This window comes from Cervus elaphus, chromosome 4 (genome assembly GCF_910594005.1).
Source record: "Cervus elaphus chromosome 4, mCerEla1.1, whole genome shotgun sequence".
Taxonomy (NCBI): domain Eukaryota; kingdom Metazoa; phylum Chordata; class Mammalia; order Artiodactyla; family Cervidae; genus Cervus; species Cervus elaphus.
The window spans coordinates 35965145-35983703 of NC_057818.1; the positions used below are offsets into that span (position 1 = coordinate 35965145).

General features: G+C 46.9%; 1 protein-coding gene across 1 annotated transcript in view; it reads right to left on the reverse strand.

The window, feature by feature from the left end:
• Positions 1–18554, reverse strand: part of RANBP10 (RAN binding protein 10) — a 56913-nt gene extending 38359 nt beyond the window's left edge. The window contains exons 1-3 of the mRNA XM_043898843.1: positions 18211–18554; positions 17312–17423; positions 489–541 (exon numbers count right to left, since the gene is read on the reverse strand). Coding sequence (XP_043754778.1) covers positions 489–541; positions 17312–17423; positions 18211–18445 — 400 coding nt within the window. The 5' untranslated portion in view covers positions 18446–18554. The remainder of the gene's footprint in view (positions 1–488; positions 542–17311; positions 17424–18210) is intronic.
• Between the last annotated feature and the right edge of the window lie 5 nt (positions 18555–18559).

An 18559-nucleotide genomic window follows, 5' to 3' on the forward strand; every position in this document is an offset into this window, starting at 1 on the left:
TAAATCTGAGGTTGCTGACTGTAAGCCTAAGTCTCACGCACATCCTACTTATTAAGACACTGCCTCAACTGTCTTCCACGTGGGAGGTCCCTTAAGGCTTTGGCCACTGACATGGTAAAGTAAAAACAGGACCAAGGTTGATGGCAGCCTTCCTCTCCAAAATGCCAGAGTCCCAGGCTGGTCAAGCAAAGGCCAATGGGAATGAGGGCTACCGAGGCGTATCCCTACAGGGAGCAAGCTCAGGTCGCTTGGTACTGACTGTAAACAGTTCAAATTCCATGAAGGACAATCACTTGCCAGTTCATTTTTGGAATGGAAGCCCATGCCATCCCGGCCCAGTGGCTACCTTTTAGGATCCTCCACCCAATGGCTTGGCGGGTAGGCAGCCAGCAAACAAAGTCCTCTCCAGCCTGCTGGCTGCCACCATGACTCTCATCACAGAATGGATCAAGAGACCAGAACAAATGTTCTCTTAGCCAGTGACTCACCAGGAAGTCTGTTCATGTTGACGCCTTGAGCTGAGAGTCCTATTCCCATGTACCTTTGAAAAAGCACACACACAAACATTTTGGTTAGCAAACGGTTATGCATCTCCCTTCTCAAATATTTCTTGGTAAACGAAAACCAGGAAAAGCAATGAATGCAGAGACTCCTTTAACACACTAGTGGATCTTGGAGAACTTCTGTATTTTGATTTTCTAATGGAAATCTCTCAATGCCTTAAGCAGCTGGAAAAACAGGAGGTAGTGTCTACAACCAGGAATCACTGGCTTCAGTTTCAGAGGAAAGTTTCCTGGAATCACTGCTTCCTGTCCTTTGGCTTCTGACTCCTAGCTAAGGCAGCAGAATCTATTCCCAAGAAGTACCTAAAGTAAGTAGTTCAATCCTACAGAGTGTTTGGCAAAATAATGCAAGATTAAGCCACAGGGACAAGCCCCTCTTCAGCAAGAACCCAGACGTGGAAAATGTACAACCAGCTGGATCCATATAGAGCCATAAAGACCCCTCACACAGGGTTTCTTCTCTGAGGTCTCCAAATTAACTACCCTTGCCCCACACATTCACCACTGGCCTCTTTAATCATCCCAAGCTGAAGGTGATAGTGTGTGAGGCCCCGGAGACCCACCCTCTACTCCTTCCACCCAGGAACCTAAACAACTAAGGCAGCCACAGCCAGGTGGGACCCGTGCTGGGCAACTCTGTCAAAGATATCTCAGTTGCACTCAGAGGGAACGTCAGAAAAGGGAATTAACAGGTTTTTTTAGTCTATATACTTGTAGTATACAAAGACACAGTAAGGTATTTCCCCAAGAACTCAGAAACTAGAGAAACAAGTCACCACCATCGAAGTGTAAAATACTAGAAACCCACACACGATGCCTGATGTTAACCACATATGAGCATCAAGACGTAGCTGAGATGATCACAACAGTGAAAACACCAACCAAGATGGCTAAGGTGTAACTTCTGGTTGCATAACAATGTGAGTATACTTAATGTCACTGAATTGTTCACTTAAAAATAATTAAAATGGTAAAATTTATGTGATGCATACTTTACCACAATAAAAATGTTTTTCTTTTAAAGCAATCACATGGGGTTGCCTTATTTTGACCATTTCCAAGTAGCTGGAAATTACATTCCAACTGCTCCCTGTTGTAATTGTGCAAGGAACCACCTCACATACGTTTCTCCATCTTGGACTCTTCTTTTCCTCTCCCAGCATCGTCCATGAACCATATGGACCAGTACCCTAACACTACCAGAGTCCCCACCACATGGCACTCCAGAACCTGCGAGCCTTCCATCTGCAGTAAATGCCCCTTTGCCCTTCTCTGGCTGGCTGCAACAATGGGTGTTGAAGGAGCAGGAAGGCAGGCTCTAACCTACCCACTTTCCCCTGAAACCAGCTTTCGCATCTTTGTGGGCAGAACCCATGAAAGACACCAATCAACACATGGCCCTAATAACTGGCCTACAAGGGTTAGGGGAAAGGAGAGGGAAGGGAAAAGAGAAAAGGAGAAAGAACAACACTTCAAAGAAAGGTTTCTATGGTTCAAAAGGATTGAGACTCTCAAACTGCCTGTTACTTCTTGCCAGAAGGAGACCTTCGACGACCATCAAGAGCAAAAGCTGTGTAAGCCTGCTGGCAGGATTCCCATTAGGCTAGAACCTGCACATCTTCCCAGAAAAATAGCAGCCCAAATAATCAGCTTCCTGACTTTACATGGGAGAGGCTGCCAAGAGTTGGTCTCCATTCCCTTTATGCCATCGCTGACCAAACAGCAAATGACCCTGACTGCCCTGCAGTCATCAATCAACATATGCAAGTGCAATAGAGCCAGGAGTTTGGAGTTTTCCTAACTTAGATGCCAGGTCACTTATCCTGCCCTGTTTTAGAGCCCAACACCACATGCGATCCCACCCCTCACATTCAGGTTTCCTGACACTAAGATGAAGGCTTAAGTGTTTGAAGCACATATGCCTCCTGGGTGACCCGACTGTTTAGGGCTACTGCAAATAGGGGAGGTCAAGGGTCATCCAGGGGAAGTATGCTTGGCCACCAGCAACAGAGCTCTGGTTCCACAACTTCCCAAGAGAACAGGGAAGGCACATGCACTCAAACACAAGTTGCTTAGGTCTCTCGACAGGAGAAGCCTCTTCCACCTCCGGCAGCTACCCCTCAACACCTTCCTATAGACTCTACCCCACAGCTGGGGCAGTGTTTACCAGCGGATGGCCTGGAAGCCTCTGTACAAACCCCAGTGTCATCTTGAGAATCTGAGTAGGTAAGCTAAGGGTATAGCACCCAGAAGAGACCAGTCTCCACACTTGAATGTCATGCCCCTGTGAGTGTCACTGATACAGGGAGCAGCCCCATAGGACCCTAACTTGAAATGTTCATATGAAGTCAAGCTAAGTCAGAGCTCAAAGGGAATGAGTCTCAACTCTTCAAACACTGTGTGACATTAAGTCTTTCCAAAAGTATGATGTCTTAAAATTTCAAAAATATGCAGCCTTCGAGCAAGTATTCATACACTTTAAAACTGTTATCCAACCAGTTTAAGATAAGCAAAGGGGGGAAAAAAACTATAAGGACGCTAAAAAACACTGAATTGTACACTGTAAGTGAGTGGGCTGTATGGTATATTACTTCTCAAAAACACTCAACAAACTAGGCATAAAAGGAAACAATCTCAACATAATAAAAAGTCTTATATGAGAAAACCACAGCTAAAATCGTATTCAATGGTGAAAGACTGAAGACTTTTCCTCTAACATCAGGAAGAGGAAAGGTGCCTGCTTTTGCCACTTCTATTCAACAGAATATAAGAAGTTCTAGCTAAAGCAATTAGACAAGAGAAAGAAATAAAAAGGCATCCAAATTAGAAAGGAATAGGTAAAACTATCTCTGTTCACAGATGACATGATTCTATATGTAGAAAATTCTAGATTCCACAAAAAACTGTTAGAACAAATTCAACAAAGTTTCAGGATACAAAAACAACACATAAAAAGCAGCTGTGTTTCAACACACTAACACTGAACAATCAAAAAAGGAGGAGAAAAAATAATTCCATTTACAATAGCATCGAAAGAATAAAATACTTAGGAATTAACTTTGCCAAGATGGCAAAAAGCTCATACACTAAAACCCCTAAAATGTTGCTGAAATTTAAAAATACACAAAAAGTGAGCTCCTTGGCAGTCCAGTGACCAGTAGGACTTAGCCTTTTTGCTATAGGGGGGCTGGGTTCACTCCCTAGTTGGGGAACTAAGATCCCACAGGCATGTGGCATGGCCGAAAAATACATTTTTTTAAACTTAAATAAATAAGTAAACATAAAAAGACACAAATGGAAAAACATCTGCCCATACATGGATTGGAAGCCAATATTGTTATGATGTCAGTACTACCCAAAGCAATATACAGAAGCAATGCCATACATTGAGGGTATTAAAAAAAAAGTTAGAATCGTATTTTTTTAATTTCAAAACTTACGAAAGCTACAATAATCAAAACAGTGTCGGTACTGGCATAAGATAGAATGGTGGATGACTACACAACCCTAGTGTCCAGTTCATGCACTGTGGGCTCTTTGAGCACTGTAATCTGGTAAAGAAAAGCAGGCCATCCTCGAAGGCCTGGATCTTGGGACATGTAAAAAGGAATGCCTGTTTTACATGGAATTACCAAGGAGAAAGGAGGTGAGCATTTGCTTCCTTCTTGGTAAAAGGTCAGGCAATGCTAAGAACACTCACAGACACAGGCTGCCAAGGTCTCCTGGGAGGCAAGAGGGGCTCTCGCTCCCCAAGCCAGTGACTAGAATAGACAGAGCTTAGCTCCTCGACAGTTCACATGTCCACCAGGGCTTTCTTTTCAAGCAGCAGGATACATCTGAGGAGCTTGCAGGAAAAGTTATTTACCTCCTAAAACAACTGAAAGTAAGCTAAATCCATCTGATTTTCTCCTTTCTTCCAATTCGGCAGCGCAATGAAGAATATCATGTGTCTATCATATTAGACAGCCAATAAGTACAGACAGACAACCGACAAGCTACCGTGGTAGGGAGGCCATCAGTCGGCCTCCACCTTCTCAGTCTTTATCCCTTCCTGCAAAAAAACACGTGAGCCTGAAGAGTGACTCTGCCTCTCTGTCAGGCTCCAGAGAAGAGGGCAGCAAGTGGCCCAGCTTGAGCCAAGCTGGGTGGGGGTCCACCGGAGAGCAGGCAGAGGAGGCGCGGTGGCAGCCGTGGCCCTTGCAGACCACCGCCAGGCCCGCCCTGAGGCAGCAGAGGTAAACTGGGGCCCTCAAGACGACCAGCCTTGAGAATGGACTGGCGGTTTCCGGGGCCTGAGCTGCCCCCCGCCCGCTCTGCTGACTCCCCCACAAAAGCAACAGTCCACTGGATCCACTGCAGTCATGCGCAGAGTCGCGAGCACACTCGAGGCGGCTTGCATTCTTCTCCTTTCTCTTTAGTTTTCCAGATTTTCTACAATTAATACTTTATACAATTAATACAATTAATAAATTACTTTGAGAGTCACAGAAAAAGTCATTTTCAAGAACCAGCTGATGGCTGCACACTGAGGAGGTTGCTGGCTTTCAGCCATCAGACTCTCCCTGGGCTGTCCCAGCGCAACATTTCAATACCAGGGAGACACAATGGGGGCCTGGGCCTTCGTGTCAGCTCCTCGGTATTCTTACTTCCCTGAACCTTGACAGGAGAGTGGAAACTGCATGAGGAGAGCACACTCGCAGAAACAGCCAAAAAGGGTCCAACTCCATGCTCAGCAGAGAGCTGGGGCTCTGGCTCACATGGCCCCTGGTGCATCCCAAGCCCCTCCCAGAGCACACCCTCAGGAGACCCGTGGACACGGTGACACAGCCTCAGCACAGCTCCCACCGACTGGAGACTCTTCCATGAGCCAGGCAAGCCTGGGGGTGGACAAAGGACAGGACCTTAGAAAGCAGGCCTCTGGACTCTCCCACCCTCCGGAGATGTACAACAAGGCCTGGAGGGAGAAGACCACCCTTTGCTGCAAGTCCCCACCCAGACAGGAAAGACAGCTTGGAGCACTCCACCCAAAGAACCCCTTTGGCAATGTCTGACATTCCCTTCCTGCCTCCCGAAGAGAAGCACACGAGGATTCTAAGTGACAGGGACACTTGGCAGCTGGGCTCCAGAGACAACACCTCAGACTCTGAAGCCTGGTCTCAGACACTCCAGCCTAACTCAGGACTAGGAGTCTTGGATTTCACCCCACAGCTCAGGTTCCTTGTCAGAAAAAGACAAGTTGGACTAACGGTCTCTTAAGTGCTTTCCTACCTCTCACCTAGAGACTTCAGCTCTTGGCCGAATAACATTTGGGTACTGTTCCAAGTGTGCTGTACCCAGATACAAGCCCAAAGTGGGGGAGACCCTTGGAGCCGTGATCAAAAGCCATCAAGAAAAGACACCAAAAGAAAAGGAAATTACAGATCAATACACCTTCTGAATGGAGATACACAAAATTTCAACAAAACTATAGCAAACCAAATTCAACAACATTAAAAGGATTAATACCATGACCAAAGGGGATTTATTTCAGGAAGTCACGGGCAATTTAACATAAGCAAATCAATCAATATAATAAACTACATTAATAGAACAAAGAAAAAAAAAAACCACATGATCATCTAATTGACAGAAAAAGCATCTGAAAAATCCAACACCCTTTCATGATAAAAACACTCAGAAAACCAGGAACAAAAGGGAACTTTTTCAACAAGATAAATGGCACTTAGAAAAAACTCACAGCCAACATACCAAATGGTGAAAGACTGAAAACTTTTACCCTAAGATGAGGAGCAACATGAGGATGTCGACGTTTCACCACTGCTATTCAACACTGTACTGAAACTTCTATTCAGATTGATTAGACAAGAAGAAAATAAATAAATAAAAGGTATAAAAATTGGAAAGGAATAAGTAAAACTATTTCTATTTGCAGAGGACATGACCCTACATATAGAAAATCCTATATCGAAAGAATCCCAAATGATATACAGAAAGCTTACTAGAGTTAATAAACACCCAAGTCGCAGGATACAAAATCAACACACAAAAAGCAGCTGTGTTTCTATATACTAACACTGAACACTTAAAGGAGAAAATTAAGACAACAATTCCATTTACAATAGCTTGTAAACTATTGTAAATAATATTGTAAACAATATTGTAAATCAAACTAACAAACAAAACCCTCAGGAATAAATTTAACCAAGGAGGTGAAAAGGCTTGTACACAAAAAATTATAGAACACTGCTGAAAGAAATTAAAGAAGACAAAAATAAATGGAAAGACATCCTGTGTTCATGGACTGGAAGACTTCATATTGTAGATGGAAAGTGTTGTTAACACACTCTAAGTTGGCCTACAGATTCAGCACAATCCCTGCCAAAATTCCGACAGTCTTTTTTGTAGAAGTGGAAAAGAGAACCCTCAAAATCCATACAGACTTGCTAGGGACCCCAAGTCGCTAAAACAATTTTAAAGAAAGAACAAAGTTAAAAGATTTCTATTTCCTGATTTCAAAACTCACTACAGAACTACAGTAATCAAAATAGTGTGGCACTGGCACAGCAGACATATAAACTAGTAGAAAAGAATTCAAAGCCCAGAAGTAAATTTATACAGTCAAATCACTTCCAACAAGGGTGCCAAGTCCATTCAATGGGGGAAGAATAGTCTCCTCAACAGTTGGTGCTAAGACAACTGGATTTCTACTTCATATCTTGTATAAAGATTAACTCAAAACAGATCAATGATCTTAACATAAGAGCTAAAACAATAAAACACTTAGAAGAAAAGATTCATGACCGTGGTTTAGGCAATGGATTCTTAGATATGACACCAGAAGTATCATATGATATGATACGAGCACCAAAAGAAAAAAACAGATGAACTGGACTTCATCAAAATTAAAACTTTTATGCATCAAAGGTCATTATCAAGAAAGTGAAAAGAGAGAATTCCCTGGTGGTCCAGTGCTTAGGACTTCACACTTCCGATGCAGGGAGCATGGGTTTGATCCCTGGTTGGGGAACTAAGATCTCACAAGCTGTGCAGGAAGGTTAAAAAACAAAAAGTGAAAAGACAACTTGGAAAATGGGAGAAAATATTTCTAAATCATAGCTTTATGAGCATCTAATATTCAAAAATATACAGAATTCCTACAACTCAACAACAAAAAGACAAATGACCCAATTATAAACTAGCCAAAGGACTTTTTTTTTTTTTTGGTAGACATTTCTCCAAAGAAGATATACAAGCGGCCAATAAATACATGAAAAGATGCTCAACATTACTAATCCATTAGAACTGCAAACCAAAATGAGATACTAATTCACACATAAGATAGATACTAATTCACACATAGGATGGGGAAGGAAATAAAGAAGGATAAGAGGAAGGGAGAAAGGAAAAAGGAAGTAAGTTATTGGTGAAAAAGTAAAGAAATTAGAAACTTCACACATTGCTGGTAGAGATATAAAACTGTATAGCCACTGTGGAAAACAGTCCAGTGATTCCTCAAAAAGTTAAACAGAACAATCAAGCAAAATTTTTTCTTTTTGTGGCTGCACAAAGTGCAAAGTCCCAATTGCTCAGCCACCAGGGAATTCTTAAGTATACACTCAATCAAGCAATTCTTAAGTATACACTCAAAAGAGCTGAAAAGACAAACTCAAACAGATACTTGCATGCCATGTTCATTATACCATTATTCACAATAGTCAAAGATATAAAAAGCTCAAGTGTCCATCAACAGATGAATGGATAAAGAAAATGTGGTAAATACATACAGCCATAAAAAAGAATAAGATTCTGACACAGGTCACAACGTAAGATAAACCTTGCAAACATTATGCTAAATGAAATAAACCAGACATAAAAGGACAATGCTGTATGATTCTACTTATATGAAATATCTACAATAGGCAAATTCATAGAGACAGAAAGGAGACTAGAGGTTACCAGGGGCTGGGGCGGGGGTGGGGGGGGGTGGTGGAATGGGGAGTTATTGCCTAATGGGTACAGAGTTTCTGTCTGGGGTGATGAAAAAGTTCTGGAAAACAGTAGTGATAGTTGCACAAGTTGAACACAACTAATACCACTGAATTTTACACTTAAAAATGGTTAAAATGGCATGTTTAATGTTGTATTTATTTTAGCACACATGGGAGTCACCAAAAACACCCATATGGCCCTGCAGGCCAGCACTAGCCTCATCTGGCTTTTCTGGATGAGACAAGCAAGGCTTGGCACAGAGCTTAGTGGAAAGCATCAGCGTACCCAGGCCTCGTGTCAGGGCCAGAAGAAAGAAGTCCCTCACCATAAGCACACAACAGATAATAAGAGTGAAGAATATAGACCTAGCTCTTTTTTTACTTTTATCAACTTCCCCTTTGAGGGAAGGTGGATTTTATAGGCTGGCAAGCCCAGAAACACTTTTTTAACAAATGTTACATTAGATATATGAATCAATGACTATGCGACCCGAACTTTTTTTTTTTTTTTCCAGCCATGCTGCACAGCTTGAGGGATCTTAGTTCCCCAATCGAAGATCCAACCTGGCCTGGCAGTGAAAATGCTGAGTGCTAACCACTGGACCACCAGGGAATTCCCTGAACATTTTACATTTAAGCTCCATCAACTAACTGTCCCCAGGCCCACAGAGCTCTGGTAGGATGTGACAAGGGGGACAGAAGGGAGAGCTCCTCAGCCTCAGGGCTGAGATGGCTCTTGCGGGCTGCAGGAAGGCAGCTCAGCCGCCGAGCCTCTCAAGGCAAAGGGTCCGTCACCACTCCCCCATCCTCTGCCTCAGCCCTGCAAGGCGCTGCTGGAATCTCACCAGGCAGTTTCACCCTGACATCTAACACCTTAGCCACAGATCGGAAGGCTGGCAATCTTGCTCATGTCAGAACCTGCCCCAGACAAGAAATCAACGCCTCCACATCAGAGGGGACCTCTGGGGTCATCACTGACTCAATGGACATGAGTCTGAGCAAACTCCAGGAGATGGTGAAGGACAGGGAAGCCTGGCGTGCTGCAGTCCACAGGGTCGCAGAGAGTCACACACAACTTAGTGACTGAACAACAACTGGGGTCGTGGTTACAAAATGGTCCCTGGGAGACATTTCAGGAAAGACCCCAACTGATACTTAGTTCTGAAATATTTGATGCTGGGGATTTTAGTTTGTGGTCTGATGGGCCTGCTTAAAGCCACAGTCCATCAGGACACTTGTACCTCATGTACAAGCTGCTCCTCCAGCAGTCATCCTTCTACCCTGCCCCTCTGTCAGGAAGCCACCCAGTGACCCACTAAGCCCAACTCTGTGCAGCCCACGCACTCCCCTGAGAGGAGGGGTATTACAGAGACGAATGGACCCAACCCAGCCACTTCCAAGGAAGACCAAATCTGAAAGCAAAGGAGCCATGAGACAGGACGTGCTTGCAGGGAGGAAGGTGGTTTTGAATGTGCGTCAGGAGACCCTCAAGCATCCACCGCCACCAGCACCGTCAAAGCACCCAGAGAGCCCATGAGACAGGAACAGGCAGAACAGACCCCATGGGTGGCTCTAGGCAGGTTATTCCTAACCCTGGATTCTGCCTCCTTCCTTAAAGAATTTCTTGGGAAACTCAAGGACCAAGCCTTGAATTTACAGAGCTTATCATATTCTAGAACCAAATATGCTGCCCTTAACTGTAATAGCCCATTGGCACCCCACCTTAATATGAGCAGGTTCTTCCCAGACCCCCACAACCCATAAGCTCCAGACGCTAACCTCTCTGTCACTGTGCAATTACAAAGCTGGAGCAGAGCTGAGTGTGGACACAGCAAATGCTCTTAGGTACTCAGATAGTACTCTTAGCTCCCTAGTTATAGGTATCCATCCAGAAACTGGCCTTGAGTTTGCTTGTTTGTAAGTTAGCATCTTTTCATCATTCTCAGTACAGGGTTTTATTCAAGTAGCCTGCCATTACCTGGAAACTAAGTCCTAACGATTTTGAAAGCATTGAATTCCACTTAATAAACCCCCTACCTGCTTATAGTACCCGAAATCATTTTCTGTTCTCTGCAATGTTCCCAAATGATACAACATACATAACGGCAATAACCTGCATTTGTTTACTGAATGTACACTGAAAATGTACACTGAAAAAAAAAATAAAATGTACACTGTGTCAGGTGTTGCAAGAGTATTCTTTTTTTTTTTTTTAAGAGTATTCTTTTACAGTTAAAATAGATTATAGGTAAAATAAAAATACATTTTGGTTTAAAAAAAAAAAGGCAAGGCATATATAACTACCAATAAACTCCTGGCACAACAGTTGATATTAAAAGAGAACACTGTATAAAACAGCCCATGCCAATTTCAGACACATGGCTTTGTAAACTGGGTTATAACCAATTCTACTCAGCAGACCATCGCCTCTACTCCTTTCCCCTTGGTTCAGCTTGGCCTCAGCAATGTCCTCCAGAAGACAAAAGTTGAGCCCTCAAACCATCGGGGCACACTGTCTTTCTCCTCTCTCCATCTCTTCTCATCTGAAATTGTCTCTGCCCCAAGGACCAGTAGGTTTCTGTATCATATGAAACTCTGACAAAAAGACAGTACCTGCCTGATGTGCTGGGCAGTAAGAAAATTCTGGGGCCCTGTCTGGACAAGAATGAGCGCTGCTGTTGGTCCAGGACGTCTTCCATGGAAGCTGAGCAGACAGTGCAGATATTTGAGCCTTGACACCTGGCGTCCATAACCTAAAGTAAACTTCTCTGAATCCCAAGCCATCTCTAAGGTCCAAGAGGCAGGAGAGGCAGAGAGCATGTGAAGAACACAAAGACTTCCCGAAACAGTCCAGACCACATTTTAACCAGTCCTTTCCTGGCAGGGGGGTTGGCCCTGTTCCAGCAGCAAACCTCTCACCCCAATGCCTCTTTTCTAGCAACAGAGTCACAACCTCACATTTCAATTACAACAAAACACCAAGGATCTTGGAGCTAGACGGATGCAAAATTTCTAGGGAGGCAAAGGAACATCCTTGCATTTAGACGTGGTGCTACCTACCCCACTCCTAGTGATCAGTCCCTTCTTTCTAACTGACCTCTGACTATAGAGACCCACTCTGGGGCCCCTGATTCCTTCTCAATGGTCCCAGAGTAGGATGGCACATGGTGCCTGAAATGCAGAGCTGCTGAGACCATCCTCCTATTTGCTCCACTCCAAGGAGCTCAGGCTGCCCTTCTAATGGGAAATCCCCCTTGCGTGGTGACCTATCCAGGGAACAGACCAAACATGCCTGAGAACAAAAAATAATGGGGGTGTGGTGCAGGGGGTTGGGGAAGGCGTGAAGTGAATTTTAGAAATTTCTCTACTGGCTGATCCTTGACAAGGAAGTCCCCAGTTCTGAAGAAAGAAGCCACACGCCCCACTCTCAGCTCAACCGGTGGAGCCTGGGCGGTGACATATAATGGGCAGGGAGGTCTCAGGGAAGCCCAGAAGTGCTCAGGGCAGGAGTAGGTCTTACCAGAAAAGTGGACACGACGTGGACTCCAGTCTTCTTGCTCTAGGCCAGATCACACCTGAGTACACCCACCCAACTAGACCTGGGCTTTAACACCCAACACACGTCAGCGATACAAGGCTCCAAGCTGCTCCAGAGCCTCAATATGCTGGGTCTCCAGAAACAGTGCCACGCGTTACTAGGGAGAGATGCAGTCAGTGTCTGCCCAGGAGGCCATCAGCACCGGGGGACAGTCAGCGCAAACAAGGAACAACCACCATCAGCAGCCGCCTTGGGCAAAGACAGCACCAACTGCTCATGATCGGCAGGACAAGACCTTCCCCAGGTCCACAGATGGGCACCACGATTCTCAACCACACTACACAGCACAGAGACGGGAGTGGGGAACCCCAGGGTGAGGGGCCAGCCACAGGCTGCCTCTCACTGGAAGGCCTGTGCTCAAGTGGCTCACCAAACCAGAAACTTGGCAGGTGAGGTCTTAATTGGGTGAGCAGATCTCTGAGTCTCCATGGAAAATTATGGACAGTGTTGCCTTTCAGATGGGACTTAACTCAGAGTACCAGAGAATACCAGCACACACAGAGGCCTTTCGCCTCTGAGAAGTCACTCTGGCTACCAGTTTTCAACCTCCTACCTCTGCATCCCACCAAACAGGAGAGAGGCCAGCCAACAGACAGAAAAGATAACTGCTGTAGGGAAGCCATGGCTGGAATCAAGGACCTAAAATCACTAGCCCACACCAGACGGGGATCTCAGACAGCGGGACCTGGTGGAATCAGACCAGTGGAATCTCTTCTCCCCTATCCAGTCTCAAAAATGCAGGCAGATCCAAAGTCCTCATACATTGCTGTCCTCAGGATAAGTCCAAGCTCCTTGGCCAAAGCACACTGGTTAGGTATTTCTGACCTGGCCCCTGCCTCTCTCACGCTCCATGTGCCACATCTTTTGATGCCCTGCTCCCTCCAGCTAGGGCCTCGCTTCTCGCTTTGTCTACCTGGAATGGTCCAACCTGCCCTTCCAGATTCAGCATCATCACCTCTTCTATGAAGTTTTCCCAAACTCTCAGGCACAGGAGGAAGCCCAACTTCTGGGCCACCCTTGGGGACGGCACACATCATGGACGGGCTTTTGCTACACCATCCTGTGAGGTCACGTGCACGGGCATATCTGCCTCCTCTCCAGATGGGCCTCGGGCCTATGTTCCTGGGGCCCAGGCCTGGGACTGGGACAAAACGATGTGTGCTTCGCTGTGATGTGGAGAATTAATCGATGACCACACTGCTGACTGGCCAAAGAAAGTCAGCTATGAGTGCAAGGAAAGGCAGGCTGGCTGTGGCTGGAGGGCCACAGGGCCTGAGCACCAGCTGCAGAGGAGAGGAGAGCCCCCCACCCCCACCACTCCATCCAGTGCCCTGGCCCAGGCTTGCTGTTCTTGGGCAGAGCCACTCATCACATGTCAGGAGGCCGCCGCCGCCGCTGCGGGGATGATGTTACAGTCTATTTTGAGGGTCACACTGGACCATCTGTCAGCCCAGCCAGCCACACCCTCCATGCGTCATCACTAAGAGCCGGAGACACCCAAAGGTCCACAAACTCTGCCTGAGCACACCACTCCCCAGGGACCCTCGGTTTCAGGGCCTCCTTGGCTTCCTAACAAGATCAACCCAGATGCCCTTATCTCCTGGCACCAGTGGCAGGGCTCTGATGTCTCCTCTTGGGGTTCCCAGCTCTGGTGACTCGGCAAAATGCAGCTGAAACCCGTCAGTGTGAGCCCAGTTCTTAGCTCAAACATAACCCCTTCCTTCTCCAGCCCTCCCTTGTATGTGAGGAGTGCCCAGAGGTCAAGTCAGTTACCAACCAGGCTCATTTTAAGTCCAACAGGTCTCACCTGCTGAGAAACTCCTACTCATCCCTCAAAACCATGCCCAGGCTCTGCCTCCTCATGCAGAGAGCCCTCCAGTCCACCCTTTCGTAGGTAGGCCGAGGGCTCTCTGAGGACCAGGCTGGCCTGTGCAGGCTTTCCTGTTGTTCTCCCCGTACCAGGCATGCACTTGGCACACAGCAGGTACGAATCAATACAACCCCTGAAATGAAATCTTTCTAACTAGACACGCTTGAAAGTGAAAGTATAGCTGCTCAGTCACCTCTGACTCTTTGTGATCCCGTGGACTGTAGCCCGCCAGGCTCCTCTGTCCATGGAACTCTCCAGGCAAAAATACTGGAGTGGATTGCCATTTCCTTCTCCAGGGGATCTTCCCAACCCCTGGAATCCCAACCCAGGGACCAAACCTGGGTCTCCCGCATTGCAGGCAGATTCTTTACTGTCTGAGCCATAAGAGAATCAGACACACTTCGTGTATTCTTCTACAAAAAACATCTTCAGAACAAAGGCCTTTCTGGAAAACAATGACAATGATGACTGGGTTCATCAACACCCTTTAAAAAGGGGGCCTGTCCCCAAATCTACAGAAAAACAGGTCTACAGATTCGGCAGAATGGTAAGTCAACAAAGCCCAGTCCAGAGCATGCCACACTTCTCTGGCCCCACTCAGCACCAAGCACCTTTCAGCTCTCTAAGAACACTAGGACCTCCTAAGACTCCGACTGGACATTCTCTCCACCCCGGGGAAGAATGCAACAGGGAAAGGTGGCAGGAGGGTGGACACACATGTCTGGGATCAAGTGGAGGCACCTGACAAGTCAGGCTACTCCACTGCGCACCCTAAGCCCTGTGGCCAGGGTAGGTCACCAAACATCCCTGGGGCTCAGGGCTCACCCATGAAACAGGTACATCATCATCCACTCCAGCCACTTTCCAGAGATGCCGTGAAGATGGAACTAGATAATACAGGAAAGCTACACAACCGGTTAACACCTGGGTCGTGGACCAAACCCAAGTCAGAAACACACCTTCAACACTGACGGCAAACAGGAAACAAGCTGATCGTTGTCTGCCCTGGAACAGCCCCTGGCCTCCTCAAAACCACACCTGGCCCGTCTGGCTATATTCTAGCCATGAGAAGGCTTTCAGGAATTCCATAGAGGCCATAGCGGACATTTGTACACATTTCCTCTGAAAGCGGTCAACTAAAGCAGGCCACCACAAGCATACGTGACTTGCGACCTTTCTAAGACTGAGGTTTCCAGGTCAATTTCACAGCTATATTTACCACATGTAAAAATGCTAGGAAAAAAAAACTGCTAGGAAAGCTGGGAGAAGATGTTCAACTTTCTGCGGATTTGCAGGCAACACCAACAGCATGACAATCTGACAAGACACGGGGTCTTTTACAGCAAGATCCACTTATAACTGAAAGGTTAAAAGCCAGGTGAAGGAAACCAGCTCTCTGCATTTAAACACTCCCCTTCTGAAAAACTATTCTCTCCTTTTACTAGCTCACCTCTTATCCAAAATGATCCACTTTCCTACCTCCAAGGTTAGGACATGCCAATCCACTTCTCTGGCAATGTAAGACTGAAGCACCAACGTTTCAGTCTACACTGTAACTATTTTTGCCATGTTTGTTTCATCTTAAGAGGCCATTCTTATTCACGTGAGTTCGAGCACATTAAATGTATGTGCTTTTATCAGACGGTGGAAAGGGAAAATAGAAGGTTCAAAGTCAAAGTCGCTCAGTCATGTCCAACTCTTTGTAACCCCATGGACTATACAGTCCATGGAATTCTTCAGGCCAGAAAACTGGAGTGGGTAGCCTTTCCCTTCTCCAGGGGATCTTCCCAACCCAGGGATTAGAACCCAGGTCTTCTGCATCGCAGGCAGATTCTCTACCAGCTGAGCCACAAGGGAAGCCCAGGAATACTGGAGTGGGGAGCCTATCCTTTCTGCAGTGGACCTTCCCAACCCAGGAATCGAACTGGGGTCTCTAAAAAGCTCGGATAGGGACTTCCCTGGTGGTCCAGTGACGAAGATTCCATACTCCCACTGCAGGTGGACCTGTGTTCGATCCCTGGTTGGGGGGCTAAGGTCCCACTTGCCACAAGTAAGACCTGGCACAGCCAAATAAATAAATATATTTAAAAACAAATAAATAAAGAGCTCTGATAATATAAACTTCCTATCTGTAAATTCACTACATGGGGATAAAAGTAAAAGATGTAATACCTCGCCATGGTCAGAATTTCAGATTCTGGGATTAAAGGTAGCTCAGATGCTGGCCTAGCTCCCCAGAGGACAGACAAGCAGATGGAAGCCCCATTACTACCCACAACCACAGAGCCCTCCCAGGCAGGGATGTTACAACTTCACTGAGGAAGCAAAGCTCCAACTCTGGCAGTCTTGGCCCTAGCAAAGACCCCTGGCCATGCATTTTGCATGTACCACAAGGGGGACTGTCCCTTGAGAAAGGAAGTACTTTGAATGCTCAAGAACACACATTCAGAGTTGGAACAAAGGTCACTGGTGGGGTTGGCAAACCACCCAAACCAGACCTAAGGTTTGATGAGGAAAATCTTTCCAAGACAGCTAAAATCATTTTATTTCATAACTTAAACAACTGCTTTGTGATAATCACCAGAAAAAAAGAGGAAAACTAGGAGAGGAAAAGGAAGAGACATGAAAAAATTCCCCTCTGATTTCCTATATCTGCTTAGATCACCCTAAACTAGGGAGCCTCCCCAATGCTGACTTTAATGAGGACCTTCCTAAAGCTGGTCCAACTGGTGTTCAAGTCACTGGACTGAAAAACAAGTTTATGAGTAGCAAGGTCACCTGATTCTGACCATGTCCATGCTGTTTACCCTAAGATGACAGGCCAGTGGTTGACACAGCTTTGATGAATGCTGCAAAGACTCTACTATCCCTTTGAAGTCCCCAGGGGCCTCTACATGACTAAATGCCATAAAAAGGAGCCTTGAATACAGCAACAGTGTGAAAGGAGGGAAGTGACAAACACCACACAACAGTGGGGGAACTTCATTCCGGACGCTGAACTGTTAATGTAAACTTGTTACTTGTTTCCCTGACTTGTGAGGGAAACAGTCATTACATCATCACCAAAGAGAAGCCCCTCTTCTACAAAATGTACCTACTTGCCATCAAAAGCTACTGCTTAGACCAGGTCATGACCACAGCCGGGTAACAGGTACCCACTACTCAACCCTTTGCAGCCCAGACCCATGCAGCTCAGCAGCTCATGCAGGCACAAGTGTCAACCAGGAGACCTCAAACTCTGACCACAGGGAACAGCTCCGTGCTGGGGGAAAGGTGGTCAGGAGGGGCTTACCCATCTCTTCCTTTGCTGACAATCTTCACCTCAAAGTAATAAATGCCACAGGCAGCAGGTATGGGGTGGGTAGCACGCACTGACGCCGCATCTTTGTGATTTTTGCCATGACCTAATAGAGGAGGGCAAGGAAGAAATTTCAGCAGAGGGAACTACAAATGGAAGCCTCATTCCTCTCTGCTCCATGGCAACTTTACCCCTTCATTGCCAGAGAAAGCCCTTGCACTGTCCAAGAAATAATTAGACAACAACTAAGCAAATACATAAACCTCCCACCTTTGGTTCACCTCCTCCTAAGCACAGCAGCCCTGCCTGGGACTCTGTCCACCACAGAAACCACAGGAGGGTACATGCAATGTGGGTGCCTTCATGAGAGATTTCCTAGTGCTGCTGGCAGACTCTTCAGGACACAGGCAGTCCACTTGGAAGAGTAGGGGAGGGAGAGGCAGCCCTGGAAGATGCCCCCACGACTTTGGGCAGAACCTCAGGCCCCGTCTGGGATGTCTGGCAGGTGAGCAAGCTCATGGACCTCTGGCCGAAGGAGGGGATGTGACCACCCCTGTCTTCAGACACTTTTGAAACTAAGCAGTGGTAAAGGGCTCAGCTAGAGTCCCTGGAGCTACCTCAGGACAAGCAGGAAGGCCCTGGGAAGAAGGTCCAGCCCAGAACTGGTTCGGACACCTGTTGCGGTTCTCCTGACACCGGGTGTCTCAGGGCAGAGCAGACAAGGCAGTCAATCCCTGGCCCGGTCAGCTCCACTACCCTAGACACCTGCAGGAACTAAGGCCCAACCCGGAGCACCCGAGCTGGTGAAGGGACATGATGGAGCACCGGCTGGGCAGCACAGCTACCCCGTAGACACTCTGGCATTTTCCTCCCCTCGGCCAGAAGGCCGATACCTTTATAGTGGACGCGGAGGTTGCCCTGGGAGAGGCCGATGTAGTTGTACTTGTCCTTGGGGCTCCAGGAGCGCGGCAGCGGCGTCTCATGCTGGTTGACCGCGGGATACAGGCGCTGCAGGCGCCGGCTCAGTTCCTGCTCCCCTGGGGACGGCAGCCCGCACCCAGTGGCCCCGCCGGAGGAGTCTCCAACCTGCGGGCTCCCAGCTCCCGGGTCCGCCGTCGCCGCCGCCATCTTGGAGGGAGCTGCTATTGTGTCACTGGGGGCGGGGAAGAGCAGGACCAGATCCGCCCCGCTCAGCCAATGACCAGCAAGCCAACCCGGGCCGCAGGGAAACCGAGTCCCAGT